The 15,257-nt window shown below is 39.8% G+C and overlaps 1 protein-coding gene across 6 annotated transcripts in view; it reads right to left on the bottom strand.

The window, feature by feature from the left end:
- Nucleotides 1-15,257, bottom strand: part of Sorcs1 (sortilin related VPS10 domain containing receptor 1) — a 499,209-nt gene that overhangs the window by 116,860 nt on the left and 367,092 nt on the right. For all 6 annotated transcript variants that reach the window (XR_009057571.1, XM_057777825.1, XM_057777826.1 and 3 more), the window contains exon 7: nucleotides 439-557. Coding sequence is in view for 5 of the 6 variants with exons in the window: in XM_057777825.1 (XP_057633808.1) it covers nucleotides 439-557 (119 nt within the window). In the remaining variant the exon portion in view is untranslated. The remainder of the gene's footprint in view (nucleotides 1-438; nucleotides 558-15,257) is intronic.

Genomic DNA, 15,257 nt, shown 5'->3' with positions numbered 1-15,257 from the left:
AGTCCAACCTCCATCTCCCGCACAATTTCCCGTTCACATTCTTTTCTTTGAAGTGGTACTGAGAAGGGGGCTGATAAGGAGAAATGGATGTAATGTCTCAGTTCACTTCTGCCTGGAGTTTCTTTGTGGAAACAGGTAAATAGCAATGTATATCACTCCTGAGTCAATGTAGCACGTTTTAGAGAGCTTGGTAAATTCCTATGGAGAATAGGCTAAAAAATTGCCCTTGAGCCTCGCTCCTCCCTTCCACCCTTTTTTCCCCTCTTCCCTCCTCCTCTCTTCCACCTTCTCCCCTCCCTCTCTCTGTCCTTTTTGTCCCCCCCCCCTCTGATCCATTTCTTCCTTCCCTCTGAGGGTGTGCAGGCATGCAGAAAGAGCTATAACAAGACAGACACTAGAAATGCCCTGAGCCAATGAGCAAAAGTCGGGTCTCCTTACCTGAACAAACACATAATCATCCTGAACAATCAAAGAGTCGGGGTCAATGTAGCCTGGGAAAGGCTTATTTCTGTTGGTTTCTGTGCAGTTTTGCATCCGACAAGTTAGGTATTGCGAGTCTGGAAAGGACAAAGACAGAAGCTTCAGAGGCAATGTACAATTCACTTGAAATTCTGAAGAGTTCAAGGAAGTCTGAGTCTCTCTAAGTACTCACTACTGTACAAATTGCCTTTGTTATTTTATTATGTTGCTACCAGTACCACACTCTCCTGGAATGTCCACCAAGTCCTGTGATCCTACATATAAAATTCTTCTTTAATCCCTTCTAAACACAAAAGAAAGGATCTTCAAAAACTGACATAATACATTGTGGTTTTTGTAACCAAATTTTCATCTTTATTTGAATTCAGCTCCACACTTTGATCTTTGACTGAAAAGCAGGGAAGCACATTTGCCTGCAGTATTTTAAAATCTCAGGTGGAAATTCTGCTGAATGAATACTATAATCCTTAATAAGATAAAGGAGCTTCTTTGTGGATTGGAAATGAAACACAATAGCAACATCTCCAATTCAAAACCTTTGTTCTCATTTTAGAGGTGAGTAAATTGAAACCCGAGTTTTCAGCTGAGACTGCACAGTGGCCAATAAACACAGCGTCATAATGATGGCTCTGGTCAGTTCATTCTCTATTGCTTCACGGTTGTCGTATTAGAGAGGCTCTGGCATCTATAAAATCCTTTTATGCCAGTATTCATTTAAAATGCCACATAAAACCACACTGGAATACATTCAGCCCCTCCTCTGGCTACCATATCTACTTTCCTCTCCTGATTACCTATCTTTCTTACTCTGCCTGTGAGTTTTCTAATCTCCTAATTTATGTTTATAAGTTTGCCCAATCTCCCCCTGGTGTTAAAGACTTTCTATCTACATTTCCTCCTTCCCAGAGAATTTTACCAATGTTACCAATTTACCAAGTTACCCATTCTCTTTCGAGGAGAATTGCACCAAATTATCAATGAGCTTCTCTATTCAGCCCACATCTACCTCTGAAAACCTTCCATGAATACTCCCTGAATAAAATTTAGATGCTATACCAATGATACTTGACTATCTGCTTCATTCCCTGCTTCCCCCTGCTTCAATTATAAAATAGTGTTTATGAAGACATGGTGTGTGTGTGTGTGTGTGTTTCTCTCTGTTATACCCCTAAATCTTAATTCTAATCCTGGCACACTGTAAGCAAAAATATGAATACTTCTTAATTACATCTGCTTAATTATAGACATTTTTTTCCTAAATGAAATACTAGAACTTGATCATTGACAGAAAGTCGAGATGGGCAATGTTGTGCTAAGTTGGATCCAAGGGTTCATAAAAAGACTTCTCAAAATTAGCAAAGAATTCCCCAAGAACATCTCCTTTGAGAAGGGTCGGTAGGGGGCAGCATGCACATTTGGTCCAGCTGACCCTTGACTGATGTAGTTGCTAGTAGACCTGTAAATGATGAAACAAAAGTTCTTGTTCCAACCTTCCTTCAGTAGAGAACCTTGTACCAGCACAGGCCAGCTATCCAGTCTAAAACCTCACTGAGAACTGGTAAAACCTAACGTTGAACAAAAGGAAAAACCTTTAAATATCCTTTCCACCTCCTTTTTTTTTTAGACATCCCATAGTTCCATTTTTTGCACAAATTAAGATCTTTCTCCTTAACAACAATCTTTGAGACTTCTCTTTTTCCATCTCTATCTATAACTCACAAAATCTTCACCTCACAATTTCCGTCCTCTAGACCATTTTGCAGCCTTTAAGTGGATCCATTTTCTTAAAGGTTGCCTGGGGACACAGAAGAAAAGAAGGTTTCTTTCTATAATACCTGGGCTTCAGTTCTAGCTGCGGTCATGTACCAGATGCATAGCTCCGAGAAAATCACTTCATCATCTCAAAACCTGCCTCCTTCAGCTATTACGCAGTGATAACACAACATCAGCCTTTTGTTGGATTAGTTACTACACAGAATTAATTAATATGTAATTAAATAATAAATTTGCTACACGTTTTGAAATTTAAACCTATATAAAATCAATTATTATTATGAGTCATCATTTTCTTGATTTTTTTTTTGTTTGTTTGTTACCCCATCCTCCCGCCAGGGATAGGGTTAATTTGAGAAACATGATGGTCGTTTAAAAATGGGTGACTGACCTTTGTCACTACAGTAGCATGCCAGTATGAGGGTATATACATATTCTGCCACACACCCTTCTCTTCCATTTGTTGGAAAAGCCAATGTTGCATTTGCTGTGTCTCCTTTCCTTCTGTGACTCAAGGCTCCTACGTATGAGGACTAATCCCCTTGAAACTAAGTCCATTCTGAGTCTTCCTAATACCCTTCACATTGCTGGTCTAGAACAGGGCTTTTAGATCTAGTACTGGTAAATGAGAAGTGAAGGGCGATACCAGAGATACAGAATAGGGCTTCCCTACCTCTGTACAATATGGTCTCACTTTGATGTATGTGAACTATTCTAATTGTCTTATTATCTAAAGGAGCCAGGGGTAGAGTCAAACTTACTTAATGATTGTGACCAGACTGAGAGATCCTGGTGCCTGAAGACATCACTGAGCTATGGAGTGTGCTGAGTCTACCGTTGTCCTGCTGCTGCTGTGTGAGATGATGAGTAGAGAGCCGTGGCTAAGGCGAACTGAATCAAATGGGCTCCTGAGGATAAGCATAACTTCCATTGTGATGCTGGAGCTGACACTTAATGAGGACTCCTAGATGAGCAAGCTTCATTACTTTATTTATAATATTGTCTGGTAACATTAAGATCACAATCTGCTCTTTGAAGATCCTGAGTAAGTACCAGTTGGAAAATATCAAACATATAAATGATATCTATAGGTCATTTTTGTATAAACTGTAAAGCTGAGAGACAAGAGAAGAAGACAAAGGAGCACTGGTCAAGATCTAGAGCAGTCTCAGCCTTCCTAAGACTGTGTGTGACCCTTTAATATAGTTTCTCATGTTGTGGTGACCCCCCAAACCCAATAAATTATCCTCATCACTACTTCATAACTGCATTTTTGTTACTGTTATAGATCATAATGTAAATATCTCTATTTTACAAGGGTCTTAGGAAAGCCCTGTGAAAGTATCATTTAACCCCCAGGTTGAGAACCAACCACGGGTACAGAGAGCAAAGTTGGTGGTTTATAGAAATACAGCACATGGTGGAGCATTGCTTTGGTTGACTTGACTCCAACTTTGCCCGACTAAGATGCCTGGAAGCACATAGGGGTGGAAGGAGATAACTGAATAATCAAAATTACCTTCTGACATCCATATGTGCTGCTGGCACGCAGGACCCCCTACCATTAGTTTTCATGCTGTGGGAAATGCTCTTGTACACTGTAAAGATTTGTCCCTTATATTGGTTTAATAAAACACTGATTGGCCAGTAGCCAGGCAGGAAGTATAGTCAAGGCAGCCAGACTAAGAGAATTCTTGGAAGAGGAAAGGTAGAGTCAGGTGCCACCCAGACGCAGAGGAAGTAAGATGAAAATCTCTGCACTGAGAAAAGGCACCAAGTCATGTGGCTAAACATAGACAAGAATTATGGGTTAATGTAAGTAGTAAGAGCTAGTTAATAATATGCCTGAGCTAATAAGCCAAGCAGTTTATAATTAATGTAAGCCTTTGTATGTTTCTTTGGGACTGAACAGCTGTGGGACCAGGGCAGGACAGAAATATTCATTTACATTTTCAAGTGTTTAAACATTTTTAAATTTGTGTATGTGTGTGTGTGTGTTATCAATGAAGCCAAAAAAGGAAGTTGGTTCACCAGGAGTTAGAGTTACATGTGGCAGTATCACTATTAAATTCTTAATTCTGAAGGTAAATACTTAAAGTATATATGATAAAAACAAGCTATCAGTTGATAGTATTTGATATTTTTTTTGGTTTTGAAAACTATGCCTTGGTTATAAAAGTGCTTAAAGTAGATGAGACTGTGCAGAGTGCACATATTCTGAATCACCTTGGTAACTCTTCAGTCTTCCTAAAGTTATTTCCAAATAAAAACTTTTAAAAATAGGATAGCACAATGTTATGGTATGGACCCACTTTTTGACAAGCTGTATATATAGACATCAGTCTATGTGTGCCTGAGCAGGACTGTGAATAAAACATACATGAGATGTCAACAGTCATAGCAAGGCAGTCAGTGAAAGAATCAGACACTGGGCAGTCAAATTGCTGATCCAGCACTTCTCACTGGGGGGAGTGGAGAGCCACAGAGGGCTTGAGCGATAAGCAGTTTCAACAGACACCTCTGAACATTCTGGTTCCTTCCACTTTCTCATTCTGATTACTCTGATTTTCCTGTACAGTAAGCCTATGTTCGAGCTGAGAATTATAATGCATTTAGCTAGGTAACAAGAGGAAAGTCAAAATTCGTCTTCTGTTTCTGCTCAGGATGCTAAAAGTGAAATTTACAAGCTGAAGGAAAGTGACCTCAAAACCGGCAGTTTTGAGCTGCTGGCCTTGTGAAGTTTTCAGTTTGCTCCCTTTCTCCTTCTAATGGAAACAGAAAGAAATTGGCTGCGGTTCATAATGAGGGACCAATCACTCTTATTCCCCTCGAGGTTTGCTCTAATAGCATTAAGTATGATGAACTCTTTCCATATTCTATTCTGGTGAGTGTGTGATGCGATTCCATAGGAAGTCTCATGTAATTTGGCATTAATTAATGTCAATTAATGTATGCAACTGCTGGATGTTAAAATTAATTTCATTACCTCCCTTACACAGATGTTTTTCTTGCCACAGGTAATTAGGATACTGCACTGTTCTTTTCAAAGCTCCTCACTCTGCAACAGCAGCTGTTTGGAATGATGTGCTCTCCATCCATTGCAAACCGGTGCTGATACAGAGAGGAGATGCTGCCTTTAAAAGCCAAGCTCTGCATCAAGGAATAGAAAGATAAGTACAGGCCATGGGCTGTTGTCTTGGTAAACCTAAGTAGACTTCTCAGCCCCAGGAAGCTCTAATCCATATCACGGGAAGAGACACTGTCCCTCTAGACTATCTGTGACAAAACAGATCCTGGTTCTCCCCTTTAGTCTGATGCTTGGTGAATTTGCTCAGGTGGCAGGAGCTTACTGGTTATTTAAATCTTCTCTCTTTAATCGTCAGTATTGCTTACTGTTTCTGAGGTCACCAGCTGCTAAAAAAAAATAAAACTACACATATTTGTGTTTTTATGGCAGTTTCTCGCTTCATATTCAGTTTTTGGGTTGGATTTACTATTTTGTTTGCTTGCAGTTGGCATTGCTTTCCCTCCATATGGAAACATGAAATTGCCCAGTTAGCCAAAGCAATGTTGATCTGCTGACTTAAGTTGTCTTTTCCTCTCCCGTTCCTCCATTCAAATTCTCCTTGGGCTTTAACGGACTTTTTCTGGAAGCTCAGTCAGAGCTAGGAATGTCTCTAATGACACCAATGGCAACATTAACCTCCAAAATCATCAGAGCAGCCTCTCCTCTGGGTCAGAACGGTGCCAAGTGGATCACAAGAGACTTTGCAAAAACTAGAGCACTTTTTTTCTTCTATTAAAGGTGAAGAAACCAAGATTTAGGAGTGGAATTTGTGCAAGTTCATATACTAGTAAATGACAGAACAAAAACTAAAATACACATCACACACATATATATAACGTTCCTCTGTTATTTAAAAAAAATCTGTATTCAGCAATGAAGGACTTACATAGTCTTAGTACTGAGTAGATTAACTATCACCAGAACTTTAAACTATGCAGACAAAGATTGCAATATGCTTTCCTATTCCCATTCCCTGTTAATTCTCAACTTTAAAGCAGAACAAAATTTAAAACCAAATATCCACATAGTAAATTTCCTTGTGTACTTGATGATGATGTTTTATTACTTGTTTTAAAATCTTTATTTTAAATGTCCTTACTACACACACACACACACACACACACACACCAGAGAGACAGCACTGCTGTCCTGTGCATTTTTAATTGGTCTTCTGTCCTTGTATTACGTGCCAGTTAAACACTGCTATCATCAAAAGTGGGAACATCAGTCATGAATGTGTATATCAAAGTTGAGACATTCCTCAGTAAGTATCTATTCTTACATGTTCTGCTTTGACATGATGACCTTGTAAATCGACCTTTTTATTATTTAAAAATTTTTTATTTGTGACCAGTGTGAATTATAATTTTTTCCTTTCCCCTTTTCTTTCCTTGTATTGCAGGAGAGTAATCCAATGGCCTAGAAATTGCTATGTACATCTTCTATCACTGCAACACATTTGTAAATCAGACGGTGTCTTTTTTTAATGGTCTATTGGCACTTAGAGGCTGTGAACACAACAGAGAATGTTCTGGAGTAATAAAATTTTTGCCAAGCACAAAGCTAGAAACACAAGAGATCATTAAAATAATAAACATCAAAGGAAATACATAAAATTTATAAAAAGCATTTGCAAATAATATTTTGGGCATATCTTGTGAGTTATTCAGGTCCACATGTAAGAAACTTCCAACCTTCATGTCTCCGCAGAGATGTTCTGCTGTGTGACAGAGTTTGATTGGGATGCTGCATTTGTTAATTTAATAGTACACAGAATTGTGGACTTATGTCTTTTACAGTCTAGAGTCCTGAAGACAGAGACTCATTTATAATTTGTTCTACTGTGCAAAGGGTAAAAATACCTTTTCCAGGTAAGGATAGCTATAGAAAAGGTCAATAAAATGTGCAAGAGAGCATGACAAGGTGACAAAAATATACCCCAAAACAATGATTTCTGGGCAAAATCAAAAAATCAAGAGGGAATGTGGGCCATGCTTGAGGAAGAGCAGTCCATTTGTACGCTGAACCATCTAGCCATCCAGTCAACCAAATACCCACATCAGGAACGAGTCCAGTTCAGCAGACCCAAGTAATGTTTATAGGTCACACTCAACACTGACAAAGTGATAAATACATTGTTCATTAAACTTTCCACATAATCTTATAAAGAAAGCAGGAGGAAGGAGAGGACAAGAAGGGGAGAGAAAGAGCAAGAAGCAAGAAGGAAAGCCAGAAAGAAATTAAAAAGAATGAGAAGCCAGAAACAGTGAAAACAGTTTAGTGGATAAGGAAGAAAATATCTAGAGCTTCTTTTTTTTTTATAATTATACTATATTTATTTCATTTTTAGTGTGTATGTGTGAGTTTGTGTGCAGAGCTTAAAGGACAACTTGTAAGAGTCAGTTCTCCACTTTTATCTTGGGGATTCCAGGGGATATCAATCTCGGTGGCAAGTGTCATTACCTGCTGAGAGAACTCAGTGCTCCCAGGGCTTCTTTCCTACAACCTGTTTTTTTTTTGTTTGTTTGTTTGTTTCACTAGAGAAATGAGTTTAGTATATTTACACGTATTTATATGCATGTCATAAGATTAATTCTAGGAGAGACGTAGTATAGGGAATAGTTTCTGAGATGTGAATAAATTCAATCGACCATTTCTTCACTTCGTACCATTGGGTTGTTACTGCTCTCTATACTAAATGTCACACTTGGAACATGGTAGATGCCCAATCCATTAGGAACTACACAAAGAAAAGGACACATTTCCCTGTCACTTGATAGGCTAGCCATTGACCAGGCACACACAATCTCCATGTCGTTTGTGTCTGTTGGTCCGTCTGTGTGGAACGCTCTTTCACCACACCACAAAATGCTTTACTTTCATAATTTTTTGGGCTCCAATATCAGATGCCACCTTATCAAAGATTTCATCCTTGTCAGCTTCCTCTGATACCTGACTATGCTTCTACTCTGCTATGCCTTTTTATAAGCTGTGTACACATTTCTCAAATAAGTGCATTATGAGATTATTTATAATTAGTCATTCCAGCTAGAAGATAACGCCTATGAGAGCAGGGCCTTTGCAACATCCCTCCATTCCTCATTCCTACTTATGACAGGACTCGGCACAGCAAAGAATCTAACAATATTTGCTGGATAAATAAGTATAAGATCAGGAATAAACCAGACCTGGTCTTAAATCTCAGCATAGTGATCATGGGAAAAGCATTTAATCGTTGTAAATCTTATTCCCCTTACCAGTACAGTGAGGGATATAACAACAGCACCTACCTCCACGGACTGCAAATAAGCTAAGGGCAACAGAAACAAGAAACAAAATACGTGGTGATTTTACTCTTGCTACCCAATGTTCGGGATAATAAGAGATTCATGTGGACCTGCCAGGATATTTATAATCCTGACTTCCTGAAAGCTAGAGTCAAAAAAACCTGTAATTTTCCACTCATTAGAAGGAATCACACACATTCATATGGACTGCTGCTGTACCCTGAGAGATTCTAAGGTCTCAACAGAAATGGAGGACTCTGCCTCGAGTTGGGGCATGGGTTTTCTGAGAGTCTCTGGGCTCCTGTACTCTCCTGGCAAATGAATGGCACATAGGTGACAGAGGAAGTCATGCAAAATGGCTATGAAGCATTCAATAAGAGTTGAGCCTATAGGAGAACATGAGCAAGGAAATCAGGACCACGAGGGATGCACCCACCCACTGTGACAGTGGAACTGATTTATTGGGAGCCCACCAAGGCCAGCTGGTCTGGGACTGAATAAGCATGGGTTGAAACTGGACTCTCTGAGCATGGCGGACAAGGAAGGCTGATGAGAAGCCAAGGACAATGGCACTAGGTTTCGATCCTAATACATGAACTGGCTTTGTGGGAGCTTAGCCTGTTTAGACGCTCACCTTCCTGGACGTAGATAGAAGACCTTCGTCTTCCCGCAGGACAGGGAATTTGGTCTGCTCTTTAGTATCGAGAGGGAGGGGGAATTGTGTGGGGGGAGGAGAAGAGGAGTGGGGATAGGGGGAGGGGAGTGGGGGAGGGTGGGGGGAGGGGGCAATATTTGGGAGGAGGGGAGGGAAATGGGAAACGGGGAGCAGGTGGAAATTTTAATTAAAAAAGAATAAAAAAAATAAAATAAAAAAAAAAGAGTTGAGCCTATTAGGGTAATGTCATTATAAGGCATTCTCTGTAGTATAAGAGAGACCTGCATTCCTTTACTTCATAGTTTCCTGGTAAGTTTTAGGGAATGGTTCTAGGAGACTACATCAGACAGCTTTATTACAAAGAAGTACCTCAATTCTAGACACTTGCAGTGGGAAATGGCTCCAGCTGACACCACCAAGAAGAAATGTAACTGATTCCAGGCCCTCTGTCCTATTCAAAGCTTGATGCTCCATTTGAGAGTGGAAGAAAGGTAAGGATGGATTTGTTCAGTTGTTGGAAAATAGTGGGAACCTATCACAATCATAAACTCAGTACAATTTGAGCCCTCTAATTCCCTCCAATGCTTCACCTTTAATGGTACTCATAAACTGACCAAAAAAGGAAATACATAAAGTCTTACCATGGGAAGCAATAACACCAAGTGTTTGTTGATTGTGGAATGTGGGTAGTAAGACAAATACATATCAGACTTTGTCCAAAAAAATGAAATGTTAATAATCTCTAAAATATCACAGAGAATTGTCGTCTTTTTAAGCTTGTTGAAGAAGAAATAAAAATCACCAAGTGGATCAAAATCCTTCCGCTAACTCCAAACTGAACACAGATTTAAACAATAAGAACATAGTGTATTCTATTGCTCATCAGCTGGGTTATGTTTAAGAACTCATTCACAGCATCCGTGTTTGCCAAAAGTCGAAAGAAACAACACAGGGATCTGCTGATTTCAGGACTCTGGCTGCATGCATTTCAGGACATAAGCTAACAATGTTAAGGAATTTAAAATGTATGTCTCTCTGGCTCAGAGATATACAATAAGCAACTACTCTTTTGTTGTTGCTGTTATCCAAACATGAGGCTTACTAACTAAAGAGAATGAAGATATGTGCAATCGGAATTGTCTGAAATAGGCAAAGGTCCATCTTCTACTGAGATTATTAGATTACAGTTCATTATGTAAGGTGTTTCCATGTAGGGATGAATCATAAAGTCACTGAAGGCCAGCATACAAATATGTTGAGATTCTTTTTTTTTTTTTTTAAAGATTTATTTATTTATTTATTATGTACCCAGTGTTCAGCTTCCATGTATGCTTGCAGGCCAGAAGAGGGCGCCAGATCTCATTACAGATGGTTGTGAGCCACCATGTGGTTGCTGGGGATTGAACTCAGGACCTCCAGAAGAGCAATCAGTGCTCTTAACCTCTGAGCCATCTCTCCAGCCCCTATGTTGAGATTCTAAACTTCATTTTCTGTTCACCAAAACTCATTGTAGCCCAGTGGAGTGTATGTCTGTGAATATACTTAACATTGGTCTCACCACACATAACTCATATTCCCTGTTTTCACGGAATTCAGAGGGGGAGAACAAGCAATTACAGAAATGGCATTTACATTTCAGACTGAGCTAACAACATAAAGTAAAATCTACATATCCTAGGATAAAAGCACACAAAAAAAACTATTTAGATTCTGAGTTGAAGAAACATCTCCCTAAAAAGCTAAAAAAGTAGATGATTAACTTGCATTTTAATTTTCCCATGATGACTATCACTTGTGAGCAATCAGACTGATGGCCATTAGGTGAATTTTACCTTGTGAATGTCTGAATTCTGACAACTATAGTTCTGTTGTTGTATTTCTGCTATTGTTGCAATAGAAGTCGTTTGTGCTTCTAGTGAAACCAGCTCAACACTCGATGGCTTGGATACCAGCAAACTGAAGGGTTAGGCTCTGGAATCCCTTGTTAAGACATTTAAGCATCCTCGTCTCATTCCTTCCAGTCACTAGTATGCATAACCTTCCATGTGAACAAACGATTGCAATGGTAAATGATAGGTAATATATGAGAGATTTTCAGGCTCCACCCAAGACAGAATTAATGGGCTCAATAATGAAATCAAGTTGTGAGTCTCATTTTATTTCACCTCCATTTGTAATGAATGAACTAGTTTGAGGTTCATTTCACGGAGTTTGGGGGCAGTCATTTTCACAGTCCACTAAAGGACCAAGGCCTGTTTTCCCCAGTGAAGAAGATTAGTCCTTGAGAAAGTTGTTACAAGGTTACTTAGCCACGCATAATAACTCTGAGACCAGTAATTGTCCCTTGTCCTCTGTTCCTATTGGCATGAATCACCACTAGGACAGAAATAGTCAATTTACTGACTGAGGGTTTAGTGTACAGAAGATGGCGAAACTTGTTTCTGCAGCTCTCCATACATGGTGTGTGCTGACAGATTATCATACGTGCTTAACTATGCATACATGTACACTGCCATGTGACACATTAAATGGTATGCTGCTTTCTGCAAAAATCATAGTCGTGAAATATGACATTCAACTTCAGACAGTTATTGGAGGGCTTGTGTTCATGCACATGGGCTCAAAGACCCCATAGTCACACTCTCTTTTAAGACAATATTTCTGCACAATGGTACTTACTTTTCACTACTCATTCACTCAGTAAATCTTGAATATTTCAAGCTCTGAGTTATGTTTCAAGTAGAGAACAAGGATTAAATATGACATGACTTTCAGTACAATAGTCTGGCCGGCACTTTCTTTCTCACAATGTATATTATATACATAAACATACACTATAATTATAGAACATAGATTTTCTTTCCGTTTTGTTTTTTTCTTGTTCTGGGTACATATAAGGTAAACACACACACACACACACACTCATACTCATAGAGAGATTAAAACAGTCAAACTTTTACATCCTGGACTAAGGTCTGTCAATTTGTCCACAGCTGAACATGGTGGTCAATAAGAGAAGCTCTGCTTAGTGAACACGTTCATGGTTTCCAGTGGTGTTCGTGTGATAGATTGTAGTTACGCTGGTTCTTTGCATGTTAGCTTGCCAAGGCAGAAAGGATTGGACACAGTAGCATCCCAGTCACATATGTAAATTACAAACATTGTACTTCAGGATCTAACTACAGATGTCTGTATCTGTCCTAGAATGAAGCTTGTCGGGACTTATCCTCCTTCATAAGTGGACTCTGTTGAAATACAATTGAATTAAGTTATAATCTAAGGGCAGCTGACATGACATCAAGGTGAATCTCGTATTAACCAACCTAGGGAAGCATTGGCCACCCTCATGTAGATGAACCAAATTGACAAGCGAAACATTTTTCCTGTGTCAAACATCTCAATGCCTTGGAGACAAAAATTTCTGAATACATTAAAATAAAAATAAATTCCTTCTTTAAAGTACAAAAATATACTACCTTGGAATATATGATACAACCCAGAATATATGTCCTGGAATGATAACTTTGGGGTTTCCCACAGCACAATGGAAAAACAAAGAGGCATTTCAGACAAGGGATGTGAAGACAACACAAGCTGGAAGTTCTGAAGCAGCTGACGCGCCGGCAGCCTGGTTTTGATAAATGTGCTTTCTACGTGGCTACTCTGAACTCTGGACTTTCCTTCTGTCTTCCCTTCTGTTTCTGTTACCTGGAGCCAGAATTACTGATTGTCTGGAGAAAGGAAGTGGGGGAGGGAAGGAGTGGGCGGCAGTAAGCAACAGAGAGGCTGAGAGGGCCAGGGAGATCATAGTATCAATAAGTCTAATTTCATTTTTTTCACTGAAGCAGGTCAGATGTTATGCTTCAATCTTTTATTTCAATTGGTAGATATTTCTCTTTCCTGTTTTGTTTTGACAGGAATATCTTCTCAAATTCAATACCTTTACTGAATATCTTTATTATTTGAATGCCATTCTCACTTTTGGGTAGTTTCTGTAAATGCTGCCTTTGCGGGGGGGAAAAAGAAAGATAAGAGTTAAAAAGGATAAATAAATTAGAAGTGATCTATACCATGCTTCGTGAAGGTGGAGCCTGGGGTAGCATTCTGACATTAAGCTCCCCCATGCCCCATGAGCACAGGAATAATGTTAACTATAAGAACACATGTAGATAAGGATATGTGATGGCCTAGCTGTTTCCAAGTAACAGGGTTATATGGACTAGGACACCACAAACCAGAAAACAGCATTAGCCCCCACCCCCCCCAACTCAGAAGTTCCGTGTAGTGTTTTGTTTATTAGTTTTCGGCTCTGAGACTTTGCTACTGAAGTACATTTCTGCACAGCCCAGCACCACTGGCGTCACTGAGGTGGCAGAATCGCGGGCTCTTGCTGAACCAGAGTTCACATCTTAATAAGATCCCTAGATGAGCCACACATGAATGGCAAAGTCTGAGCTACAGTAATGCTTCAACATTTTGAAGCAATCTAGTACGTGAGGCGAAAAAGATAACTAGCTACGCTGACAATCATTTGCCTGCACACCCATTCATTCGCATGGACTTGGTACACTCCTAATGTACACAGAGGTGGTGTGTGCTGGAGCAGAAACGTGAAAAGACATGGGATCCCTGCTCTGACAAAGTTCACAGACTGATGGGCAGGACAACTGATTCCACAATTATATACCAAAGAGATGAAGAAAAGTACTTAGATAATATCAAACATGCTGGTTAAAAGTGGGAGTTTACGTCTGGCTTCCTAAATAAATACGCGTTTCACCAGTGTGCCAAGCCATCCATAGTGATAGTCAGTTGTTCAGAGCAGAAGGGAGAGATGAAGGTATCCAGGGCACAGGAAAAGCAAGTATCAGTTTTTTTGTGGCAAAACATACAGTCTGGTAAGTTCTCTCTGAACAGCTAGAAGCAAACACAAAAACCTGCAGTCAGGGCTTATGGAAGGTACAAGGTGAGACTAGGTTCAGGCAATAGGCAGACCCCAAGCTATGCGGAGCTACAGGAGGACTCTAAGACTTTCCTAACAACCATCTGAGGAGTGGGGAGTCTATGAGATCTTTAGAGCAGTTGGGTCCCTGCTGTTGCTCAGGAAAAGATTTCCCTCTATGTCATATAATAAACCTGAACCTCGAGTCCAAGATAATATCACCTGCTGCAGGGAAAAAGAAGGCTCACCGGGAGAATGCCCAGATGAAGGAGAAAGAAGCTCCAACTGCTAAGCCTTCTGGGTCAGGGGTAAGGCAGGGTCTGTCTTGGACACAGTTCTGTTCTCCCACTTACCATGCCCGAGAAGATATGTATGCTCCAACTGGGAAGTAAAATCTCTAGGAAGGAAACATGCCATGAAAATTTCAAATGATATTCCTGGAAGCTGTGTAGCTTCTGGGTGAATTCCGTTTCTGGCTTGAGGTTACAAAGTACGGTTATATTCTACCTTTGCATCCATAAGATTCGAGGAGAGGGAGATAGGTATTATGGGAAATGAGGTAGTGTCTTTCCAATTCTGAGGAACATTCTAGGAACAAAGGATGCTCACCCTCTAGATTAGTGCTGGGCATGTGACTAAATGTGTTTGCTTGGTAGTAGTTGGATGGTCCACTTTCGCTATCTTTTACATATGAAGTCTTTCTTTCTCCCTGTCTTTTCTCCCTTAATAATTTTCGACTATGACCCTTTCTGTTGCCAGAGGTAGCTTGTTCATATCCCAGCTTCCCAGACTCCTGAAATAATCACACAGAAACTATATTATTTAAATCACTGCTTGGCCAATCACTTAAGCATATTGCTAGCTAGCTCTTATATCTTTAGTTAACACATTTATTTTATTTTATATTTTACCATGAGACTCATGGCCTACGGCAAGGTTCCAACTGACAGTTTGCACCTTTCTCCTCTAGTGGCTTCATGGCTTTTCTTTGACTCCACCTTCTTTCTCCCAGTATTCAGTTTAGTTTTCCCACCTAGCTCTATACTGCTAAGC

The sequence above is a fragment of the Chionomys nivalis genome, chromosome 8 (assembly GCF_950005125.1).
Source record: "Chionomys nivalis chromosome 8, mChiNiv1.1, whole genome shotgun sequence".
NCBI lineage: Eukaryota > Metazoa > Chordata > Mammalia > Rodentia > Cricetidae > Chionomys > Chionomys nivalis.
This window is presented reverse-complemented; position numbering and strand designations above follow the sequence as displayed.